We start from the raw sequence: 18,225 nt of genomic DNA on the forward strand, positions 1-18,225 counted from the left end.
TCTGTTTCTCAATTTCCAAAGCCTAGTGGAGGGTTTATTTAAGAATAATGTAACCACTGCATTGCAGCTCTAAACAATCACTGCATAAAGTTTAATAACATTCTAATAGAATGACTTCTTTCAGAACTCAGAGTTATGGTCATTTGGGGATGAAGGAGAACACGTCAATGTGACCACCACACACTGAATAGCAGGTATGCGGTGCTTCTGTCCTTAGCATTACACTTCTCAGCCTTATTACCTAAACACTGGGGTCCAATCCTAACTTCAAAGAAAGGGCAAAGTAATGAGGTATGCTCATTTCCTAAACAATTATTCTAGTGGAAACAGAAACCCTCAACTTTCTAAAGTTGGTGTACTATTTTTTCTTTTTAATTAACAAGACATTAAAAAAAGTTAGGAATAAGCAATAGATGAGCAACTAGGAAGAACATGCTAAAATAGGGATATTATACAGGTAATTTATAAAGAAACATTAGCTTTACACATTTGAAATGTAAAAAATAATATACATCTTTAACAAGGAAAAAATAAAAATAGGATTACAGATATTTATAAATATTAATCAGGTGAAATAAATGCTACATGTAAACTGTGAAATATAGTTTAACTTTAAAGAACGCACCATTAAAACTAAAACCAAGACGTATACATGAAACATTTATTATGAGTATTCATAAAATCTATAGTAACACAATATGAAAATATTAGGCAAACTACAGATTTTTAATATTAGGTATCAAATTAAATTTGCTGATTACAACAAAAGTGATTTACTTTACACTTGTTATGTGCTTACTAGGATAAGCAGCTTATATAAATTAAGTCATCTAATCTGGACAACTGTGAAGTAGGGACCTCTCTTATCCTTATTTACATATGAATAAAAAGGTCACACAGCTAGGAAATGGGAGATTGGCATTTGAGTCACAGCTTTCTCTTTCCATAACCCAGGGTACTTAATCATAATTCAATTTCATATAGTAAAAGATGTTCTTTAAATAAGAAACAGTTTTTATATATGTATATATTTTTTATATATAGACCAATTAGGTTGTTAGAAATCAGCCTTCCATCACTTCAAATAACCAAACAAAAATAACTGACACTACCAGAATCTATGCTGCAGAGATAATAGCATGCTTTACACATATCTCTTTTAAAATCATAAGCTCCTCTCAGGTTAATAGAACCTTCCCCCAACCCCCCGCCTCCATTTTATCACTCTTCCGAAGATGTGGAAGCACAGATTAATTGGTTTGTATAAAATTTTGGAGAAACAGAATGAGGAAATAGAGACACTAAGAATTTGGAAGAGGAGAAATAAGGCGGAATGTTAAAATGCTCAAATTGGCATTATCTTCGGCTTGAGTAATTCTCCATAGATAGATTTACTCTGGATATCAGCTTGGGGACTAGATTATCTGGTAGGTCCTGACTAACTTGTTCACTGCATATACTTCTTCTCTATAAAAAGGCTTCCATATTTGGGTATAAAATGTTGTATTAGTTTTGTTGCTAACCAGCTTCTCATTCAATATCCATTTCCTTTCTGACTAATACTTCTTGTAAACTCACAGCAGTTTTAAATACCTGGCATAGAGTCAGTAATACAGGTATGGCAGCACAAGGTGTTCTGGAGTGTGATTAACTTTGGTGTAAACATCCTATCTAAAATAGTCCTCAGGTAAGCTGAATGTACTTTTGTTGCCAATTTAAGCAGAAGGTAAAGTTTAGAAATACAGGGAATCTCTATACGCTGTAACATTGTATCTCCATACACTGAAGTTTTAAAAATTGTGAGTTAAAATGAACAACAATTATAATTTTGTAACCTTCACTTACTTTCTCAACAGAGTTTAAGGAAAAAGTTGGCTACTGCATATTTCCATTTTATAGCACTTTTTATCCAAGTATCCCCAAAATCATAGATATTGAACTTGACTAGCTGTTCTTAAGGAGTTGAAAGCATAACAACCAAAGATCTCAAGGTAAAAAAATCACTAGGCCTTTGACTCTTTGAGCATGTAAAATTTTCATTTCTACTTGGTGGAAAATTACTAAAGTTTGCTAAGGAGAATTTTATTAAAATCCAAGTTCTATAGCACTGTCAGAGTCATTTAAGATCTCTATTCTTCTGGTGCCATAATTAATATCTTTTGGCTACAGAAGAAAATATTTAGGGGCATTGCCTAAGATCCCAAGATCTCAGCTTTTTGGACAGACTGTAAGAGAAGCATAATCATACTATATATCCCTGGAGGTCCAATCCCTAAGGTATTCCTTATTCAGTTAATTTAATTTATAAGAGGCATATAACCACACAGATTTTTAACACTAGAAAGGATTATAAAAAAGACCATCTTCCTATCCCCTTATTAAAAGGTGAGAGGTTGGCTGGGTGTGGTGGCTCATGCCTGTAATCCCAGCACTTTGGGAGGCAGAGGGGGGTGGATCACAAGGTCAGGAGTTCAGGACCAGACTGGCCAACATGGTGAAACCCCGTCTCTACTAAAAAATACAAAAATTAGCTGGGCATGGTGGCTCGCGACTGTAATCCCAGCTACTTGGGAGGCTGAGGTATGAGAATTGCTTGAACCAGGACCCGGGAGACAGAGGTTGTAGTGAGCCGAGACTGAACCACTGTACTCCAGCCTGGGCTACAGAGCAAGACTCCATCTCAAAAAAAAAAAAAAAAAAGATGAGAAGGAGTTCTAGAAATGATAAATGATTTGGCTAAACTCATTGTAGTTAATGGCCATGATGGGTCTTGGCTTTTACAAATTTCTTTACTTAGCATATAGATCATAACATGCTGAGGAAGGGACAAGGGGAGTGGTGCAGGACTACCTGAAAAGTTGCAGTCCTAAATAGCTCCTTTTAGCATATGCTGACTTTTGCTCTGAAGGATCCTTTCATAATTCATTTACAACAGGGAAGCCATATTTTAGCCACTAAACAGGTTAAAAAGGTATAGAGATTATGCCTCTGTCCTTACAGTTTATATTCCAAGTTATATGTCTCAGAGGATATAATCCACCTTACTTTTAATATTCTAGCCATTCACACCTAGTACTGTACCTTACGGCAGGTTTAAGGTTGCACAAAAGACTTTTTTAAAAAATTTTATTTTTATTTTTTATTTTAGTAAGTTTTTGGGAAACACATGGTGTTTGGTTACACAAATAAGTTCTTTAGTGGTGATTTCTGAGATTTTGGTGCAGCCATCACCCAAACAGTATACACTGTACCCCATGTGTAGTCTTTTATCCCTCACTCCCCTCCCACCCTTTCCCCTGAGTTTCCAAAGTCCACTGTATCATTCTTATGCCTTTGCATCCTCATTGCTTTGCTTCCATTTATGAGTGAGAGCATAAGATGTTTGGGTTTCCATTTCAGAGTTACTTCACGTAGCATAATTGGTTGCCAATTCCAACAGGTTGCTGTGAATGCCATTATTTTGTTCCTTTTATGGCTGAGAAGTATTCCATGGTGTGTGTATGTGTATATATATGTATACACACATGCGCGTGCTCGCGCCACAATTTCTTTATCCACTTGTTGACTGATGTGCATTTGGGCTGGTTCCATATTTCTGCAGTTGCAAATTGTGCTGCTATTAACATGCGTGTGTAAGTATCTTTTTCATATAATGACTTATTTCCTCTGGGTAGATACCCAGTAGTGGGAATGCTGGATCAAATGGTAGTTCTACTTTCAGTTCTTTAAGGAGTCTCCACATTGTTTTCCATAGTGGCTGTACTAGTTTATATTCCGACCAGCAGTGTAAAAATGTTCCCTTTTTACCATATCCACACCAACAACTATTATTTTTTGATTTTTTGATTGTGGCTATTATAGGAGTAAGGTGGTACTGCACTGAGGTTTTGATTTGCATTTTCCTGATCATTAGTGATGCTATTTTTTCATGTTTGCTGGCCATTTGCAAATCTTCTACAAAAGACATCTTTAATATTCCCAATGTATTTTTATCCAAAGGCTCATGAGGTAAATATTAAAGTTACAGAAAGTAGTTTATGTAGTTGAGATGTAAAATCTCAATTTGTTTATTTCATGAAAATAACTCTATATGAAGTGCCTCCTAGGCACTGTAGGGGAGATAAAGGTGGATAACACACACACACACACACACACACACACACACACACACACAAAAGGCACCCTGTACAGATGTAAAGCTTGTACCTACAAAAGGGTACCCAGCCAAGGGGGACAAATGGGGCTGAAATGTTGCTCATGCTCTGTTTGACAAGCTTTTTGCCCTAACAGAAAGCTATCAGCAAGTGGGGTGAAGGAGCACCTGTTTCTAATTCACGTAATGGTGCTTGGGAGGCTAGCTAGTGGTAGCTTTGGACACAAATACCACAAATCTTTCAATAACACAAATCTGACCACAACAGTCATCACATTTTTCAGTGGTTTTCCATTGCCAACAGGAGAAAAGCAAATTGAGATGACGTTCAAGTTCGTTCACATTTAAGTCTGACCACTTTTTCTCCTTCTCTTTCTACATGAAGACTCTTTCTGCCAATTATATTGAACATTTAACTGATTTTTAGACCACACCATGCTCTTTTATTCATCTCTGGCTTTCCATCTGCCCTTTAAAACTCAGAAAAAAATTCCCTTCTGGGTATCATCTAACTTGTTTAATCCCAGGTGGTGTGACTCCTCCTCCTTTCTCCTATAGTATTCTGCACATCACTCGATCATGCCACGTAAACACACTATATAGAACTTCGTTGTTTATGTCTTTCTTTCTAAACTGCAAATCTTATTCGCAATACCTAGGAAATAAAGATAACTTATAAAAACAAGGTTCCTAATTTTAGGTAGCTTATACTTTTTTGGAGATGACAAAAACAAGGTAGGTAAAGACAATTACTGTAAGAGAAATACGTGTAAAAATATCTGCTTCATATCTGCTGTTTAGTTTGCTAAGTCACTATTCACAGGAATTGACAAACCTTTATCAAATATTCAGACATGTCAAAGGGAACTATGAAAGTTTCAAAGAATATTGTGTTGACTCAGAGGCATTAGGAGATCATGAAGAGTCCTTCAAGTGGAACTGATAGGCCTGATTTCTGGTCCCAGGTTTGTCACTTACTTGCTGTGGAATCTCAGACAAGCCAATTGCTTTTGCTTGATCTTAGTTTTTTTGCTATAGCACTGCTCCCATAGAGTTAGGGTACTCAAAGAGATAATGTATATGAAAATATGACTAAAACTACAAAGTCCCATTTTAGCAAATGTTAAAACTGACATTTCTGGTTGGTAAAATGACTTAGAATCAACACATAAATCTATCACTCATCTAATATTAATGCCCACTGAGTGTGTGCGAGGCAGCTACTTTGCCAGACTTCAAGAAGTGCAAGACCTGATCTCTGCCCTACAGAATTTCTGTTTGGGGAGATGAGGCAGCTGGTCGTATTAAAGTAACTACAGAGGCCAGGCACAGTGGCTCATGCCTGAAATCCCAAGACTTTAGGAGGCTGAGTTAGGAGGAATGCTTGAGGCCAGGAGTTTGAGACCAGGCTGGGCAACATAGTGAGGCCTCCATATCTACAACATTTTTTTTTTTTAATTAGCTGACACAGTGGCATGTCTGATCTACTCAGGAGGCTGGGCAAGGAGGACCACTTGAGCCCAGGAGTTCAAGTTTGCAGTGAAGTATGATCATGACACTGCACTCCAGCCTGGGCAACAGAATGAGGCCCTGTCTCTTAAAAAATAAAACAGCCACAGGGAAAAATATAACAGCTAAACAAGTGAAACAAAAATAAATGTAAAAGAGTACAAAAGAATAGGCTATTTCTGGGTGGGGTAGTCATTATGGCTTAATGACAAAGTAGTTATTTCAGTGGGTCATGTAAGGAAAGAATACAGTTGTCCCTTGGTATCCAAGGGCAACTGGTTCCAGAAGCCCCTTAGATACCAAAATCCGAAGATGCATAAGTCCCTCACAGAAAATGGCATAGTATTTGCATATAGCCTGTGCATATCCTCTTGTATAAGTCATCTCTAGATTACTTATGATACCTGATATAATGTAAATGCCATATAGTTGTTATGGTATATTTTCAAGTTTGTACTTTTTGTTGTTGTATTATTTTTATTGTTTTTTTTTTTTGTTTCTGAATATTTTCTGTTTGCAGTTGGTTGAATTTGCAGATGGAACCTGCAGATACAGGGCACTGAGTATTTTGAAATTCTCTGGCATAGATACATAATTTTAGTGTAAAGACACAAGAAAGAATAGAGAGATAGCAAAGAAGATCTCGAATAAAAACAGGTGACCACTTGGTGATAGCAGCATGTTTTCATAGGGCAGTTTCTGATTAGGCAGAAAAAGCAGGTTGCAGACAGTCCACAGTAGCAATCCCCAACCTTTTTGGCACCAGGAAGTGGTTTTGTGGAAGACAATTTTTCCAGAGATGGGGTGAGGTGATGGTTTTGGAATGAAACTGTTCTCAGACATTAAATTCTCATAGAGAACACACAACCTCCATCCCTTGCATGCATAGTTGATAGTGTTCATAATTCAACAGTGTTCATCCTCCTATGAGAATCTAATGCTGCTGCTGATCTAACAGGAGGCAGAGCTCAGGTGGTAATGGTCACTGGCCCATTACTCACTCACGCTGTGCGGTACTGGTACTGGTCCACATCCAGGAAGTTGGGGATCCCTGGTCTACAGAAGAGTACTAAGTACTGTGGTGCTCTGTTTCACTTTGGAGACAGGTACACTGCTGCTAGCTGCTTTCTAACAAGAGTAAGTAGACTGCTTAAGACCAGGCCAAATGGTGTTCTGTCCTTCCTTAGAATCCTTATTCCTGTCTCAGATGTGTTGTTTGACTGGTGAGATAAACAATCTACACCAGATTCTAGTATAATGACTCTAATGTTTTATTTTTGGGAATACTATCATAAGAGACATCATGTAGGAAGAGTACAGACATTTTAAGAGGCTAAATTGCTCCTTCTATTTTCACTGTGTGGGAGAAAGAGAGATGTCAGAAGAACTGTTAATCAGTGAAATTGAAAAGTAATTTAAGGCTCTCTTTTTATTAGCTATAACAGCTCAAGCATAGTGAATAGGACCCTTCTTGGATTAATGAGGCAAACTGGAAGGCAATTTTTTTAATGTCAAGCTGACATGAAGATCTTGTGCTATTATTAGACCCAGGAAGGCAGAGACTACAAAATAGCCATGACACATCATTTAAAAATAAAATAAATAGGCTAAGTTTACATGAAGTGAAAGGTTTCTGAAAACTTGGTGTGAAATGTATTTAACTTGAACACATTGCTTTAAAAAGATTTTCTAGAGCTAGATTCATAAGATTACAATAGAAAAATCACTATGGTAAGCAAATTTTTACACTTTAAAGGGGAATTTTTTTTTTTTTTTGCTGCCTGACTGCCATATCATGAGCTGCCTGCCTGCTCCTGGGAAGGGTCTGTCCCAACTGGCTCTGCCCTGTCACCACAGTGTCCCCAGTTGGCTAAAGCTGGCCTTTGAAGATGTAAGGGAGCAGGTTTACAAACTGGCCAAAAAGGGCCTGATTCCCTCACAAATTAGTGATCCCAAGGGGTTCACCGAAAGGAGGATAATATCCAAATGTGAATAAAAATTCAACCCAATTTTACAGATATCAGTCTTTGGCCTATGTCAGCAAAGTCTGATACATGGAAGAAATTATGTATCTTACTCATCACCTGTGTTCCCAAGAATAGTACACATGGGGGTAATAAGCCCAGTTATTGCTTTTTTTAATATATATTTGTGACAATTGATTTCCTGTTAGAGATAAAACTCTTCCAAAAGTAACAAGGATAATTTGATAAAAGACGAATAAATGAGGTTGAATAGTCTACAAATAACTTAAAAAACAAAAATCAAAGCCAAAAAAATAGCAATAATCAAAAGACTTCTTATTCCCTCCTAAGAGAAGTTCCATCTGCCTTTAAATGGCATAGGTTTTTTCATTGACTGAGAGCTACAGCCAAGAAGCCAAGACAATGAGGGCCACAGCCACAGGGACAATGAGTGGCAGGTGGCAGAGATGGCCGAAAGATGCAAACTGCTTCAGTCTCCCCTCAGAGGCTGCTCCCTAGTGACTGTATTCCCCTTCCGGCTGGTGACAAACTTCCTCTTGAGAGCCTCTTGAGGCTTACAAAAGTGCTTCAATTCTCTGTATACTCTCTTCAGGGTGGAAAAATGGAGTGACTTCAAGCAGAAGTTGCTATCTGAAACACAGAGCTAGTCTAAGCTTTTATGGAACAATGCTGATTGGGCAAAATAAGTAACCAGGTGAAAAGAAAATAATTTTTTAAAGTAACCCCTTCTCTTCTCTGTCATTAAAAGTACCAGTGGCCGGGCGCAGTGGCTCATGCCTGTATTCTCAGCATTTTGGGAGGCCAAGGCAAGTAGGTCACCTGAGGTCAGGAGTTCAAGATGAGCCTGGCCAACGTGGTGAAACCCCGTCTCTACTAAAAATACAAAAATTAGCTGGGCGTGTGGTGGGTGCCTGTAATCCCAGCCACTCGGGAGGCTGAGGCAGGAGAATTCTTTGAACCCAGGAGGCAGAGGTTGCAGTGAGCCAAGATTGTTACATTGCACTCCAGCCCGGGTGACAACAACGAAACTCTGTCTCAAAAAAAAAAAAAAAAAGTACCAGTATCATTTCCATCTTAATCATCCTCTACAACTTTTTCACTAAAAATAAAACATGCTCACTACACTTCAACATTTTGTTTCTAAAAAACAATTAGAATGCCAGGAATTTCCTAATCTCTGGCTTACCTGCTCAAATTCTTGTTCATATAGCCAACAGGGTACAGTTAAATAAAATTAATTTTATATAATCTTGAATATAATATACTATTTTTCCTGCGAGGAAATTTCATTTTTTTAGTATAAAAATTTCATTTTTATGAAATTTCATTCATTTTAGTAGTTTCATTTTTATACCCAAAGTGGCCAGAGACACTCTAACTCTGAGGAAATGGCTCTGTCTACAGCAGAAAGTTAGAGGGTTCCTCTTGTACAAATGCAAACTGATAGTCTATTTTTCCTAAATCTAACTTAAAATCTTTTTTTCCCCACAGTTTATCAAGTGCTTGTTAAACATGCACCATGTAGGTTCTGTGTGAAGACAGAGAAACAGAGAGAGATGAAACCTTACATTTTATCTAAGCATTATTTAATTAAACTGTCCTAAACCTCCTATTTATTAATATTAAGACTTTGAAGAAATAATAATAGTTTTCCTAAAATACCTATGTGAACTGCCTAACTGTTCAGACCAAAAAAAAAACAAACAAACAAACAAACAAAAAAAACCTCAGTAGGGAACAAACCTGCCTCATCCAAATTAGAAACCACAGAACTACTAAGATGTAGCTGTTAGCAAAATTTCTATAAAGTGTAATACTATACTAATTATAAATAGGACCACAATGGGATCCCCTCCCCAACCCAAGCATTATGGAACACAAAAATATAATTTGAGGGAAGACAAAATTTTCTGCTACTTTTCCTGTGACAATTTCAGAAGGCCTGATATAAAAATTAATCATAAATGTGCTTAGATGTTAAATCAAATATGAAGTGTACTACATAAGAATTAGCAAGCCAGTACAATAATTGCTGGCACCAAAGGAGGTTTTTTCCTTTTAGCCAGATAAAATCTCTCTGGGTTTTATTTTTGTTTTGCACTTCAATGTTACTACCATGAATTACTTCAAAGTGAGAAAGGCACATTTATATCTTGCTAACTGCTCTTCCAGTTCACTCAACTCAAGTGAAAGATTTATGGTTTCTTCTTCTTCCTCTTGCTGCTTTCTGAAATTGCCATATCATATACATGATGCCAGCCTTGTCTCAAATCAAAAACTGAATTCTAGAAATGTAGGAGCAGTCAGTTAACCATAACTCTACGTTCATTTTAACTTTATGGATGCTCACAAAGATCACTGATTCAGAGGAGTTAAAGGTGAGCTCATTTCAACTGCTTTTCAAGCTACTTTCCACATAGCTTTTTATTCCAATGGACTTGAAAAATATAAAGGAGGAAAATCAAATACAAATGCTCCTCAACTTATAAGGGGGCTATGTCCTGATAAACCCATCATTGGTTGAATATGTAATAAATCAGAAATGCATTTGTGTGCTTTTGAAATGTGTTTTTGACTTATTTTCGATGTAATATGGATTTATCCAGATGTAGCCATATTGTAAGTTGAGGACTATCCTGAGTGTGTACCACTTTTATACCCAAAAATCATAAGTCAAACTGTCATAAGTTTGGGACTGTCTATATCTACGGTTCTTGGGGCAAAACAATGACTAGATCTGGTATTTATTTTGGCTGTTGTTATTAGCTATGATTGCACGATACACTAAGTCCAGTTCCAAAATGCCTCTCAGAGTACCACTAATGATCTGTCATACGGTAATCTCTTCCGTGTTTACATAAGACAAATGAAAACAATAGCAAGCAAAACAGAATGTAGAGTCCTAGCCTACTGAGTAATTCAGAATAAAAATAATCTGTAACCTCTTACTTAAAAAAATATTAATTTCCCAGTACAAATCCACATCATTCATTGTTATGACAGATGCTATTTCTGTGTTGAGAGACATAGTTGGTCCTTTCCTTAAGAAATGCAGGTAGAAAACTTGCACAATTATTTCATGGAATTTTATTTGGTAAATAAAAATAGCTTAAGTAAAGAGTTGGTAAGGAGGGAAAAAATGTTTATCTGCCATACATAAAACTGATTTTCATATTTTCACAGACGTCTTGCTGTTCCTGTCAAGAGCTTATCTTCAGAGGAGGGCAGATACCCTTTTACTGTGAGAAAATCTTTAGTACAAAACTAGATTGAGATAACTTGGCAAAATGATAAAAAGATGATAATGATACACACTCTTTGCTTAGCCTTTATACTCATGATATCCTAATTTCATTTCTATGATCTCCATGAGAAAACAGCAGGGAAGGTTATAGCATCATTTCCATTTGATGGGTAAAGAAAGCAAAGTTAGAGAAGTGTGTGATTGGTTAGAAACTGCTGTATTAAGAAGCCCAGTGGAAGAATCTACTTCTAGTCTAGTGGTCTGTTCACTATATTAAGCTATTCCTCTGAACACCACATTTTGAGAAATAATAGGAGCAAATAAAAAACAACTGTGATATAATAGAAGCCACGTAAAGTGCAATTTAACTTAGTGACTATGGCCTGTACTGCACTTCTTGTTTTAAGATTTTTTAGTATATGGTCATTTAAAACACTTGGCGGGAAGCAGTTTATTTTGCTTAATGACCTCAAGCCACTGCTTCCCTCCCACCAAGATATTTTGAAGGGAACTCTCTTACCTCTGCCCCGGAGTATGAATCAGTCTGAAGGATGAGCTCATTCAAATCAACATCATTACTGATAGGCATGGAGTGAAACTGCAGCTTCAGTATTTCCCTTCTTGTTGCTTCATCTGGTAAAGGCACATAGATGATTCTATCAATTCTTCCAGGCCTCATCAAAGCCTATAAAGAAAATGAGGCAACATGAATTAACCAGGCTCAGGACTGACATTCCACTTCAAAGATACCCAGGGAAAGATGTCTGGCATTTCACGAATAAGCCAATATTATTCATAATTGGTAAATAATACAAGTACCAGAGATTCTATAATCTATGTCACAGATACAAACAATATCAAGAGTACTTTTGAAAATAGAAAAGGAATATTTATGGGAGGTTGTCCCTTCTCGGCAATTATCAGGTAAATAAAAGATGACTATTCTCTTTTCAAAAATGTACAAATAATTTGCACTCATTATATCAAAAGGAATGTTTTTGTAACTTCCTTAAATAACTATTAAAATATAGTTTAAGGCCAGGGATGGTGGCTTAATATACCACCATAATACCTGTAATCTCAGCATTTTTTCTTTTTTTTTTTTTTTTTTTGAGACAGAGCCTCACTCTGCCGCCTGCCCAAGCTGGAGTGCAAGTGGCGCCCTCAGCTCACTGCAACCTCTGCCTCCTGGGCTAAAGTGATCCTCTCACCTTAGCTTCCTAAGTGGCTGGGACTACAGGCATGCAGCACCATGCCCAACTAATTTTTGTATTTTTTTTGTAGAGATGGAGTTTTGCCTTGTTGCCCAGGCTGGTTTTAAAAACAGGAAAACTTACACTACTTGACTTCAAAACTTATAATGCTAAAGAAACAAGATAGTGTGAGAGTATCTAAAGGATAAAGATGCAGACAAATAAAATAGAAAAAGTAAGTCCATATTGATTTTAAGCCACTCGAGAAGGAAATTATCTTAAGAAAAGATACTGTGGATGATAGAAATCCATATGAAAAAAAATGAACATTGACCCTTACCTCATACCATACTGAAAAATTAACTTGAAACGTATGAGCTAAAACTACAAAACTTCTAGAAGTATAAAAGAAAAAAATGGATAACTGGTATCTCTTCGAAAGATACCTTTAAGAAAATGAAAAGACAAGTCACAGACTGAGATAAAATATTTACAATATGCATATTTGACAAAGGGCTTGTATCCAAATATATGAAGAAGCCTCATAATTCAATAAGAACATAAGCAACCCAAAGTAACTGAGCTAAAAACTTAAACTTGCTAACCATATAGGTTCCTTTGTGAGGTAAGTATGTGAAAAGATAATTAACATCATTAGTTATCAGATCAATGCAAACTGAAACCACAATGAGATAACCATTACCTTATCATAAGAATGATGAAAATTAAAGACACTAACAATACAAAAGACCAATCAAGGACATGGAGCAACTAGAACTTACATACACTGTTAATGGGAATATAAAATAGTATAACCACCTTGGAAAACTATGTGGCAGCTTCTTAAGAAATTAAACATACCACATCATAACAACCCAATTATTTCACTCCTAGGTAGTCACCTAAGAAGAAAAAAGCCGTATCTACACAAAGACTTGTATATGGAAATTCATAGTAGATTTTATTTTTTTGAGACAGAGTCTCACTCTGTCACCCAGGCTAGAGTGTAGTGACATGATCTTGGCTCTTCCTGTGCTCAAGCAATCCTCTCTTCTCAACCTCCCAAGTAGCTGGGACCACAGGCACCACCATGCCCAGCTGTTTTTTTAATTTTTTGAGGTGGAGTTTCACTTTTATTGCCCAGGTTGGAGTGCAATGGTGCCATTTCAGCTCACTGCAACCTCTGCCTCCCAGGTTCGAGCGATTCTCCTGTCTCAGCCTCCCAAGTAGCCGGGATTATAGGTACATGCCACCACACCTGGCTAATTTTTTGTATTTTTAGAAGAGACAGGGTTTCTACACATTGGACAGGCTGGTCTCGAACTCCTGACCTCGGGTGATCCATCTGCCTCAGCCTCCCAACGTGCTGGGATTACAGACTTGAGCAAATGTGACCAGCCTCAGCTATTTCTTTTGTATTTTCAGTAAAGATGGGGTCTTGCCTTGGTGCCCAGGCTGGTCTCAAACTCCTGTGCCCAAGTGATCTACCCACCTTGGCCTCCCAAAGTGCTGAGATTACAGGTGTGAGCCACTGTGCCCGGCCCACAGTAGCTTTATTCATAATAGCTAAAATTGTAAACATCCCAAATGTCTAACAACTTATGAGTACATAGTCAAAATATATAATGGAATACTACTCAACAATTCTATTTGTTGAGTAGTATTCCATTATATATTTTGAGGCCCAAGGTCATACAATTCTATTGTTGATTAGTATTCAGTAATTCAGGACTACTGAACACTCAACAGTGTGCATGAGTCTCATGATGCTGAGTCAAATAGAACAGACATAAAAGAGTACATACCGCATAACTACTATATTTAAATAAAATATTTAAAAAACCCAATCTAATCTGTAGTAGCAAAAAGCAGACTAGGGTTCACTGAAACCTAAGGAAGAGGGACAGATGAACTGCAAAGGGGCAAAAGCATGAAGGTGATGGTTCTGCACCTTAATTGCAGAGGTGGTTTTGCAGGTTTACACATGTCTAAATTAATTGATTTGTACATATAAGTTGATAGAATTATTGTATGTAAACTGAAACTAAATAAGAAGGATTTTAAAAGGGTAGTAACTTGCATTTGTTATATTCCTGTATTTATAAATCAGTAAATTTAATGGGACTAAAGATAGTTTCAAATTTTCTCTATCTGGAAAGATTATCATCTTTGAGTAAGCAGTTTGGAAAAAAATCACATAAGAAGTCATGTAAGAGAAAGACTACTTACTTATTTAATGAGCTGTGTCAGATCAATTTCTATGATTTGGCCACAAATTTGGTGACAAATATTACAACCATTTCAATCTCATAGCTAATTTATTTGTCATTTTGCTTTAATATATTTCACCATGTTCATACTTAGAGTTCCAAATAGTTAAAATCCAAGAGTTAAAATCCAAGGGGTCAATACCATCATATCTCATACCAGTGCTTCATAAAATACTTGAGTGAATGTTAACAAATGTAATGGAAAAAAGGGTTTTCTTCTTAAATAAATTTGGGGAACACTGTGTAGAAACAAAAAAGAAGGTTTGTACAGGTTTCTATATAAAGGAATTTTTGAAACTTACATTAATGGGTAATAAAAATATCCGGGAGAAACCTCTTGTAGTATGTAACAATTGTCTTTTAAATTCCCAAACTAAAAAAAAGAAAAAAATTCCTAAACTCTAGTCATGGAACATTTCCATTTCCACTTTGGAAAATGCTGTTGTATACTTTTTGTATACATTATAATACTTAGAAGAGGGTGACTATCTGTCAAATATCTATCAATTCTTATGCACAGATTAGCTGGCAAAAAGTCAATTAGGAAAAAATCATGCAATACATTTATTTTCCTTGCTTAGAAAATTAGAGTTTTGTTTGCAGACTATTCTGTACACCTAACATTAATTCATTAAGTAAAAATGATGCATGATTCGCTTTCTTGAAATGTATTTTATCAAAGAATTCAAAACTCCATTTCAATCATGGAAATCACTTCTTTCTACCTAAAACAAATACAGGACTCAGGAAATAAAGATGATTTCAGTAAATACATATTTTCAAAAACTGAAAACATTATCTAAGATAAATAACATTAATATTTACACAGTGCTTAAGAATCTATGAAGCATTTTCCACATACTATATAGCTCATTTAATATTTCCCAGATTTTGGGAACTAGGTATTATTTTACCCTATTAAGACAAAGAAAATGAAGCCCAAGGTCATACAATAAATTACAGAAACTGGGCTGAAATCCGGGGTTTGCAAATGTTGAATCAGTCCTTTTTAACTTTACTATTTCGACACTACATGACACTTATTATCAATGAACAAACAAAATTCTCATTCTGAAATATGATATTCCTAACAAAATAAAGTTTAACAATTCTCTCATCAAAAAAAATCATTAAGCATCTACTATGTGCCAGGCTATTTTACTTGCTGGGGATACAGCTGTGGAGAGCTTGGTTATTTTTTTAAAGTTGAAGTTGTCCTTTTCATCCTACTGGAATAACAAATTCTAGGCTATTTTAAAATTTCCTTTCTAATAGTTGAAAGAACAGAGCAGAGGATACAGAGCATACATGTCAGCTAAGTCACTGGAACACTCAGCATACATCTGTGTGTGTTTATTTATTTATTTATTTTTAGCTGTGCTATCCTAGGGCACTGCAGGTTGAGTACACTTCAACGATTATAACATTGTCTGGGCTAACAGCCAGCTAGGCTTTTTCTGGCCTGATCTTGTCAGTGAAAGTTATGCTTAAAAAATAGTAGGAAAGAGCCTTCCTTCCTTTAGAACTCTGAATGAGAGTAACACCCTTCCTAGAATTTCTTTAAAAATACTGTTTTGGGATATTAGGGTGGAAGAATGTATTCTTAATGATGGCATGTTCCATTATTTTAAAATCACCATATGACAAGTCAATGAAAAAACAAGCCAAGGCTTTCTAATACTATGAACCCTTCTGGCTCCAAGACCATATTGGATATTGTGATCTCTTCTCCATTAAAACCAACAAATTTTAAAAAAACAACTCATAGAATTAACTCAATTTCTGAGAACTTGAAGACCTTGGGCAAGTCTCTACACTTGTAATAGCCTCAGTTTCCTCATGTGTGAAAATGAAGGCAGCTCTTTAATTATAGGGACCTATGTGCATTTGACAAAATTTCCCTGCAAACTGTACATCTGCAAAAATATCTCCAATTTTGCAAATGATTCCAGGGAATTCACCTGAAATCTGGCTGTGTGCCCCAGACTAAAAATTATCATATTGGATGACCATTTAAACGGGACTTCCAGCCCCCAATTCTAGGATCCCCTGCCATTCTTATATGACAAAATATCCACAGCTTACATTGCATAGTCATTACTATAAACATGTGTTAGTTTATTATGAAACCAATATACTTCTTTTCTTCTGACCTTTATATCAAGGACTCAAAACATTTCTGGTACTTCACATGAAGGAGCCTTAACTATCACACCTCATACCACAATTTTAAGACTGCCTTTTCTTTTTTATAAATTCTGAAATTCAACACTTAAGAGTTTCATGTTCTATCAAATGTTCAAATCTAATTTCATTAGCATAGAAATACTTGTTCAGACAAAAGTATTAAAACAGACACCTTGAAAAATTAGGTTTCATTGGCTCTCATTCATTTAAAATAATCAACAAGGGTGTGTATGTGTGTATAGGGAGTGCCTTCCTCTAGGAAAGGAAAGCAGCACTGAGCCTTTACACTTTAATAAAAACACAGCAATGAATAATGATTCATGGAGAAAATAGTTCCAGAAACCAGAGAGAGGTGTATCTTTGGTAACAGCTCTGAATTATCTCAAAGAAACCTTGAATTCATCCTAGGCATCTCTTTCTTCTTGAGTCCAACTAATGTATAAGCCTCGTTAATACCACTTAAATCTCTCTTAAAGCTGTCACTTCTACTCATTCTTCTTTATTGTATATTTGTATGTTTGTTTACTGTCTGTCTTTCCCAACAGAGTGTAGACTATATGTAGTGGGAGGAATCATATTCATTTTATTCAACATTGTAAGCTCAGCTATGGCACATATAAGGCACCCAATAAATGTTTACTCAGTGAAATCAAGCCAACATAATCGTTTGTCTAGAGTATCAAAATTGCTGTGCTAGTTGTTTTTCTGCCTGCAGTCTTATTCTTTCCTTCTTCTCTCTCACTATATCTATATCATAGCTAATGTGATCATTCTAACTGCAAATACCTTAACTTCCTATATCCTAACCATTTAATTGTATATCAAAGAAAAACATCCAAGTTCAAGTATAGTATTTCTCACCCTGTGAGAAAAAATGAGATGTAAATAAGATAGGAGTTACACTAAAATTATAGAGATTTGAAATGCTATACTTGAACTTGAACTTGCTTAGGAGCACATAAACACCCACTTAGTAAAACTCAACACGCTGCTTTCTGCCTCCCTGCTTTCGCACATACTTCTCCCTCTGCTCAGAGTGACATTTTATCTCCTTGTCTATCAAGCAAGCTCCAGTCTTGTTCAAGTCTCAGATTAAAAGTCTTCTCTTTTACTGAAAATTCTATGACTCTTCAAAGTACATAAATGAATTTTAAACCTGTAATTTGGCATATGAGGTTAAAAGTGAGGGCAAAAGAATCAGCTTACCTGGAGGAAAATTCTAGCTCAATCACTTATTAGCTGTGTGTCTCCACAAATCAGCAGGTGTTTTTATATTTATATTGATATAATGTGCTTAGTACAGTGTTTGGCATATGACATGTATGCTTTAACAAGTATTAAATGCTATTGTAATAATTACTTTTCTTTTCTAATTACCCTCAGTACTTGATTTTGAGATCCTTGAATATAGGCAATGTTAGTAATCTCTGAATTCTTATACATGGCAGATGTTAAAGGTCTTTTAATAAATGAAACAATGAGCTAGGAGGTTAGAACAATGGATTGAAAGGTCAAGTCAAAATACAGATTCTTGATTTTTCTTTCTAAATCTCAATATTTAAAAAGAATTGATATTTAACAATTCTCTACTTGTCCCCTTCTCTCCCTGCTTCTTACCACAGCCTCTGAAATGCTCAATTCATAACCCTTTCCTAATAGATAGAAGAAACATGCTTGCTATCTG

At 36.0% G+C, this 18,225-nt stretch overlaps 1 protein-coding gene across 3 annotated transcripts in view; it reads right to left on the reverse strand.

Annotated features, from left to right (window-relative positions):
* Positions 1 to 18,225, reverse strand: part of SPATA5 (spermatogenesis associated 5) — a 310,845-nt gene that overhangs the window by 52,208 nt on the left and 240,412 nt on the right. For all 3 annotated transcript variants that reach the window (XM_032292360.1, XM_032292361.1, XM_032292359.1), the window contains one exon: positions 11,412 to 11,576. In XM_032292360.1, coding sequence (XP_032148251.1) covers positions 11,412 to 11,576 — 165 coding nt within the window. The remainder of the gene's footprint in view (positions 1 to 11,411; positions 11,577 to 18,225) is intronic.

The sequence above is a fragment of the Sapajus apella genome, unplaced genomic scaffold, assembly GCF_009761245.1.
Source record: "Sapajus apella isolate SASKATOON/1434 unplaced genomic scaffold, GSC_monkey_1.0 scaffold27, whole genome shotgun sequence".
NCBI classification, from domain to species: domain Eukaryota; kingdom Metazoa; phylum Chordata; class Mammalia; order Primates; family Cebidae; genus Sapajus; species Sapajus apella.